The sequence below is a fragment of the Microtus ochrogaster genome, linkage group LG3, assembly GCF_000317375.1.
Source record: "Microtus ochrogaster isolate Prairie Vole_2 linkage group LG3, MicOch1.0, whole genome shotgun sequence".
Classification (NCBI taxonomy): Eukaryota; Metazoa; Chordata; class Mammalia; order Rodentia; family Cricetidae; genus Microtus; species Microtus ochrogaster.
This window is the reverse complement of record NC_022029.1, coordinates 13,973,098-13,980,792: the sequence shown is the minus strand read 5'-3', so window position 1 is coordinate 13,980,792 and position 7,695 is coordinate 13,973,098. Positions and strand designations below refer to the sequence as shown.

Genomic DNA, 7,695 nt, shown 5'->3' with positions numbered 1-7,695 from the left:
TCCCTCTCTCTCCCTCACTTTCAATAGGATCTGTGTTACCCAGGCTGGCTTTGAACTCCCCAGTCAACGTCTAAATGCTGACACTCAGTTGTGCTCCAGCCTCTCTTGCTTATACTGCAAAGTCCCCTCGGTACCACAGGGGATGAGTTCCAGGATACCTATAGACTCCCATCTGCAAGTGCTCAAATCTTCATATAAAATGACACAGTAGCTACATACAAATACCTGTGCACAGCCTACTGCAGACTCTAGATGGGTACTTCAAATCATTTCACACACCACTTATAACACCTCATACAATGTAAGTGCTATGTAAAGAGCTGTTATACTGTATTGCTTTTGGAAATAATAGAAAATCTGTTAATGTTCAACATAGATACAATTTTCCAGCTATTCCCTGTGCGCAAGTGACTGCATCTATGGATGCAGAATGCACGGATTTGGAGTCTGGCTGTTTAGGTAACTTTTGCTTATTCACTTGGGCTTCATCCTAGCTACACAACAATGTACTTAACGCCGCTCACCCCCACCCCCCAGATGCATGTACGTGCGGACGCTGCCATTAAAACCAAACCAGTGTTGTGCCGGAGTTCATTTCAGTGGCTTGGGAGAAGCAACTGATGACATTTGGAAAACTGTGCAACCCAGTTATTATTAAAAACTAGAATTAACACTCAGATAATCCATCAGTTCCTGGGTAGTCACCATATTTTCCTGCTCTCTTCTTGAGGTTTTACATGGCTGTTGGAGCTGCACGTGGGGAGAGCAGTGACCACAGCACACAGGATTTTCTCCTGGGACTCCCTAGTCCTGCTGCTAGGGTCAGGCAGGTGGAAGGCTTTGCATTCCAGAAACCAGCAGGAGGTCACCGAGGGGGCCTGTAAATGCTGATGGGCATTCTATTAACAACCCCCCTCAGGATTGCATGTTCCTTTCTAAGTACCCCCACCTCTGCCATCTCCACGGCTCAGTTTCCTCAGGGAGACATCTGTGTCTGCTGTCTCTGTCTCCAGAGTACTGGCCCCTCTCGCGCTGACACACAATGCCTTGTGTACATCTTGTTTCACCTATAGTGCCAACGACCCCAGAATACCGTGACTTGCTGAACCCCACTGTCCACACTTGAGGCCCTTTTTCTACAGCATAGATGCTGACTGCCCCCAAAGAGGGTCTTTCTCCACCCTTCCCAGTCAGCCCTCCGCCTCAGGACTCACCTCACCCATGCCCAGCCCCTCACACTCACCACCCCTTGACCCATTACTTACCTCTCATCAAGCTTCCTGTGGGTGATTAGTCTAGCTGGTCTCCGTGAGTCCAGCCTCCTGCCTGAAGTGTCTCCCCAACCCTGCAGCCACAGTGGTCTCTAACCTGTTTTGATTGCCTTGTTTCCCTGCTTACACCTTCAGGGCCTGCCCACTGCTCCCTACACAAAGCCCAAGTCCCTAAGTACGGCACACACAATGCTTTCTAATCTCCCCTACCTCCAGCCACTATGGACGACTCCAGATGTCCCTCAAATACCCCTGTGCCCACATTTATCCCTTCACCTTCAATTAACTTCCTATATTAGGGTTTCTTTTGCTGTCAAGAGACACGATGACCTCAGCAACTCTTATAATAAAGGAAAACATTTAATTGGGATGGCTCACTTACAGTTCAGAGGTTCAGTCCATCATCGTCATGGCAGGAAGCAAGGCAGCATGCAGGGAGATATGGCGCTGGAGAAGGAGCTGAGAGTTCTTACATCCTGACTCACAGGCGATAGGAAGTGGTCTATGACGCTAGATGTGGCTTGAGCATATGTGAGACCTCAAAACCTGCCTCCATAGTGGCACTTCCGCCAACAAAGCCAAACCTCCTAATAGTGCCACTCCCTTTGGGGTCATTTGCTTTCCAACCACCATACTTCCTGAGCCCGTTTGCACCTGCCCAACCTCTGCCTGACACTGATAGCCCATTCACCCCTCCAGACCCAGCCTGGAGCCACTCTCCAGAAAGGCTTAGCCTCCCCTGTGAAAAAGTGAGGTGTTCTGCTGTGTGCATGTTGACCCCTCATCATCATGCCACACCAACCTTCGTAATCATCAGATTTTGCATGTTTGATGTGGCTGTCCTCCCCACTGGGCCAGCAGCTCCTTGAGGGCAGAAATGGTCTCCCCCAGTGGATTCTGGGTGCGCCATGACCATGGAGATGCTTACTATGTAAGCAAGGGCAGGATCTACACAGAGGTTGGACATACAACAAAAGGCCCCACCGCAGCTCCAAAGGAGGCCTATGAAGCCAGTTTAGAGCAATGCCTGGAAGTCACCCAAACCTGGGTCCCCGTCTGTGGGCTTAGGCTATGCAGTGATGCCGAAGGCAGAAAGCAGATGCTGAATTTCCCCGACTGCTGCTGTCCTGGACCATGGCCTGCCTTGCACACGGACTATCTCTTTCCCCTCTTCACAGGTATGACACTATCACTAACCAATGGGAGGCAGTAGCCCCTCTGCCCAAGGCAGTACATTCAGCAGCGGCCACTGTGTGCGGTGGCAAGGTCTACGTGTTTGGTGGAGTCAATGAGGCAGGCCGAGCCGCGGGTGTCCTTCAGTCCTATGTGCCACAGACCAACACGTGGAGCTTCATTGAGTCCCCAATGATAGGTAAGAATCTGGTGCCTCCTCAGTCCCAGCCAGTGGGGCCCCCGACAGTCCCGCATCCCACATCCCAGATAGAATTAGGCTCAGCCCAAATTGTCCACAGAAGCAGGTCTAGCGGTGGGTAGCAGGTAGTCCCAAAGCCCAGGCACAGTGGGGATGCCAGCACCTAGAAAAGGGCAAGCCAGCCAAGACTCCGCCTGCTCCTGGTCCCCAGCCTGTCCCAGGGCAATCACTAGGAGCACCGCTGGGAAAGAGAGAGGAGGGAGGCCAGGACCACTGACCTTGACCACCTGTTCTGCCATCCTCACAGACAACAAGTATGCACCAGCTGTCACCCTCAACGGCTTTGTGTTCATCCTGGGAGGAGCTTACGCCAGAGCCACCACCATCTACGACCCAGAAAAAGGCAACATCAAGGCGGGCCCAAACATGAATCACTCTCGCCAGTTCTGCAGGTGAGGGAGTATCTGGGCTGGGGCTGTGGAGGAGTGGGGACTGGAGGGGTGCATGGGTGAACCCACCCCCACCCCCAGGAACAGATGGCGGGACTAGAGTATAATATGGGGCCCCTAAGAGCAGCTGTGAGAGGATCCTGTGTCCCCAAACTGTGGCTCCGTATAACCTCATCTCACACTGGAAAAGACATAAAAGTCACCCTCCCTTCAGGGAGAAGCAAGGCCAGCTCTCCCCTCGGGCGCCTTCCAGAGGCATGTCAGGACAACTGGCCTCTGATGGGAATGCTCTGGTCACATATGTGAACCCCATGCTGGCTCAGGCAAGGGCACACGCTGCATCTCTCTGCTCCTCTAAGGCTTCCTGACGAGCTGCAAGCACAGGCAGACACAGGAGGTAGAATGCAGCTTGTCCCCAGCACCCTGACCCCAGGTCTGTGAGATGCCAGCCCTAGCTCTTCTGGATGCTTCCTTTCCCTGTCTAAGAAGAACAGGAATAAGGAACGCCCTAGACACCCCCACTGTTTTCAGTCCCATAGCGGGTGCTTCCTGAAGAGCCCCAGAGGCCATGACTAAGTTTTCAGTTATCAATGACAGGAAGTGTTTAGTGAGTACCTGGTGTTTGTCTAGTTACACAGAAGGTAACGCTTACTGCTAACATGTGGCTTCAACTTGGAGAAGTAGCTTCCCCGGCCCTAGAAAAGTCTATCTCCTCTGGCGTGTAAATGCAGAAAACTGCGCGGCTCCTGGTGGAGTTTGAGTTCCTCAGATTTTGAACTGTCCTTTGATACCACAGCCTCGATCATGGTCTGACTTTTCTGTAGCTGACAGTGATGTCCATGAGGAAGAGGCCAATGCCTTCCCTGGGACTACAAGCAACAAGAAACACTGAGTCCCACGGGTGGACGGAAGCTGGCCTTCGTGAGAGAAACAGGGAGATAGTTGGCTGAGAGAGAGAGAGGAGAGAGAGAGAGAGAGAGAGAGAGAGAGAGAGAGAGAGAGAGAGAGAGATGAAAGCGCAGAGTAGCAAGGAACTAGAAGGGAGCACTATGGAGGCCTCGGTGTGTGATGAGAAATCTAGAGTTGGGATGTGTTCTGGTCTGGGCCTTGCAAAAATTAGGAGAGCCTTGAAAACTTCTGGGTCCATTTTTAAGAAAGAGCCAAGAAGAATTGGCCGTTTGATGGGGTGAAGGAGAAATTGGGGCTAGAAACATGGCGAGAAGCAACAGCTGAAATGCATGAAGAAGTAAGTGCAGGGCTGCAGAGATGACTTAGTGCATATAAGAGCAGTTGTTCTCTTGCAGAGGACCTGGGTTCGATTCCCTGCACCCACATGGAGGTGTAATTCCAATTCCAGTGGATCTGGTGCCCTCTTCTGACCTCTGCAGACACCAGGCATGCATGCTATACACATACATACACGCAAGCAAATCACATAACATAAAGTAAAAAAAAAAAACTTAATTCAAGGAAATTTTAAAGAAGCGCAGAAAGAGCAGCAGACCAGGCCTTTGAAGAGCTGACTGGAATAACAGGTCCCAGTCAGCGAGTGTCACTCAGGAAACTGGTCCAAGCAGAGCTGTCAGTCACCCTGCAGAGCACGCTTGGCCCTTGAGTCACAGGTGGAAGCAGGCCCAGTCACACGTGCTGAGGGGACAGGAAGAAGGTGGGACTCTGGTTCCTGGGCAGAGGGGCAGGGCTTCCTGTGACAGGGCTGCCGCTTGGTTAGATCTGACCCCTGTTGTTCTGTCTCTTGGCGTTTTGAGTCACGTCCCCAGCTCCGTGTGAAACTCCGAAGGCTCTGTACGCACACTAGGAAAAGATGCTCAGTAAAGGCTCAGAGACGGGCAGGCATCTATGTAGAAGCGTCCCCTGTCGCAGCTGTCTGTAGTGTCTTGGCAGAGCTGGGAGGTGACAGCTAATCAAAATGAGCTTATCTCCCCTGAGAACAGTACCGCGTGTCATCCTGAGTGTTCCTGTAGAAAAATGCCATTGTTGTTTTGTTGTCAGGGAAGAGCAAGATCCTACATGACCTGTGCAAGAGGGCCCAGGGGCCCCTACAGCCAGGACAGGGTTGGGATTCTGTTTCCAGAACCAATAAAGAAACTCAAGGCCTAACTCTCTGCCTCACTTTCCCTCCCGTAGTGCTGTGGTGCTTGATGGTAAAATTTATGCAACCGGAGGCATCGTGAGCAGCGAGGGACCAGCTCTGGGCAACATGGAAGCCTATGAGCCAACAACGAACACATGGACCCTCCTACCCCACATGCCCTGTCCTGTGTTTAGACATGGCTGTGTCGTGATAAAGAAATATATTCAAAGCGGCTGACATCGGCAGAGAGCCCAGGACAAGCCTATAGGACAAGTCTGGTGAGGCAAACGCCACACACCATGGTTATCTTCCGACACCAACGAGAGGCCCACAGAACACAATCAAGAAACTCACTGCGCTAACATTTCGAATATTCTCTACATTGAATGTAGAAAATCATCCTCGCCTTTTGGGTGAAGCGGGGCACAGCGCTTCGGGCATCAGGAACCTGAAACACAGAGCCAGGGCTCGCTGGCCAGCCAAGGCGCTTGCTCTCAACAGGGGGCACTCGCTCTGCCCGGTGCAATAGTTTCACATATTTTTCAACTGGGAGAGAGGCTGTTTTTTTTTTTTCCTTCTTGCAGAGCAAGCTCAATCCCTAAACCACCATAGATCAATTATCCTGTGACAATACTGGGCATCAGGCTCTTTTGGAATAAGGTCAAAGTGTCCTTATCACTTTGATTCCTACTTTCTTTGTTATTCGTTTTTGTTTTTAACCAATCTACACTTTCAAGTGGCCGAGAGAAAAAAAAATGAGGGACAGGGCTGTGCAGCACCAAAGCCTACGAGAGGGCTGGTTGCCACCAGACAGGAGAGAGGGCCAGCTGCAGAGGCCAGGGCTGACAGCCGCAGGGATTGCTGGGAAGAGCCACCTGTCCTTCATGGATTTTTCTACCATGTTTTTGCTGCGAACGGACATGGTGGGACGTGCTAGCTTTCTCTTAGCCAGTCTGAATTATTTAGATTTCCGAGGCATTTTTTCTTGATACACAAAAGGCTATTTTTAAGTACCGAGAGGAGGAGGCCACAAGAGAGGCAACGCTGTGGGGCTTCCCAGAGCTCTTTGTAGGTAGTGCCAGAGGGGGGCACTGGCTCTCATTTTTCTATGTGCAGAATAGAGGAGCTCTCCTGAGGTGGGCCATGCCCCCACTTTATTTTTGGAAAAAGTTAACTCCCAGACAGCCCTGGAAGACTATGCCTCATCGAGGCATTGTCGGGGGGAGGGGGGAAGGGTCTATTCTAGAAGAATGTAGTTCTGGCTTCTGACACCAGTCCAGCTCCCTCCGTGAGGTAAAGCTGAGGACCCAGGCCCAGAAAAGGGACTGAGGGAGGGAGGGAGGGAGAAGAAATGTCTACAAAGCACAGGAGACTATTTTTGATATTTATAGCTATATATTCAAGGCACCTGCCGCGAGAGCTCTCAGGATGGGGACAGCCTTCTTAGACGAGCCATGACAGCCACGGCCTGAGGGGCATGCGGAGAAACCGCTCTTCTTGTTGCCTTGTTGGATAGCAACCTGAGAAAAGGGAAGCCAGGAAAAACCTCCCAACGAGGCTCAGAAGAAAAAGGCCTTCCCATTAGTCCTTAGACCCTCAAACCTCACCCGGTCCTCAGCTTCCGTTCCAGGGCAGGAAGAAGGCCGCCGCCACCGTGCTGTTTAGTTGAAGTTAGTACCAAATACACACCATTTTTCTACCTGGGAAGTCAGCTCGCCATGACCTCATAGTAAGAACCAGTGACAGAGAGAAAAAGAGACAGGATACACTCTCCATCATTCAGTATTGGATGACACAAAATTCCAGTCCTAACGACGGGCATCAACTTCTAGCATTACAAGTGCGGCTCCCACTTGACAAGATACCGAGCTTCGTTATGCAGTTTTTAATATTATTTATTATTTAAAAAAAAAAGTAATAAGCACAAAACTACATACATTGTATGTCATTTAAAAGTATTTATGTCAAACAGGGTGCAAGTGTGAACCCTAGGACTGGAGCACAAATTTCTAACTGCCTGGGGCAGGGTGAATGTGAGCATTGGCGTGCGTCTGCCTCCAAGGGAGGTGCTAGTGGTGAAGAGGATCCCGCGGAGGACACTGAGATTCCGTTCCTCTCCTCATCGATCACACTGGAGCAAACTGGCCGTTTCTGTGAATGACATAAAACAGGGTTCTCTGTAATGGTATTGTACATAGTATATGTTTATTGTTAAGTTGTTATATTATAATAAATATATTTATAGATCTAGACTGGGAAGCTGATGCAATGTCTTTGTGTGCCACCGCCTTAGCCTCAGTGACACCACACCCTGGCGCAAGCCTGCCATTCCTCTTGGCCGCCAAGAGTACACGTCCCCTTCTAGACGGCCATGTAGGTTTCGATGACTTGGAGAGGACAGGTTTGCAAGGGGACGGGAGTTGAACAGTAACCAATAAAGGACAGCTGAAGGTCAAAGTCGAAAGGACTTACAGATACAATGGAATTGACCCAAGACTATTCCCTTCACCT

The 7,695-nt window shown here is 50.7% G+C and overlaps 1 protein-coding gene across 4 annotated transcripts in view; it reads left to right on the top strand.

The window, feature by feature from the left end:
• The window catches only part of Klhl29 (kelch like family member 29), a 305,091-nt gene extending 297,655 nt beyond the window's left edge, over positions 1-7,436 (top strand). For all 4 annotated transcript variants that reach the window (XM_026786007.1, XM_013351280.2, XM_026786006.1 and 1 more), the window contains 3 exons: positions 2,450-2,643; positions 2,951-3,095; positions 5,238-7,436. In XM_026786007.1, the coding sequence (XP_026641808.1) occupies positions 2,450-2,643; positions 2,951-3,095; positions 5,238-5,421 (523 nt within the window). In that variant the 3' untranslated portion in view covers positions 5,422-7,436. The remainder of the gene's footprint in view (positions 1-2,449; positions 2,644-2,950; positions 3,096-5,237) is intronic.
• Positions 7,437-7,695: the final 259 nt, after the last annotated feature.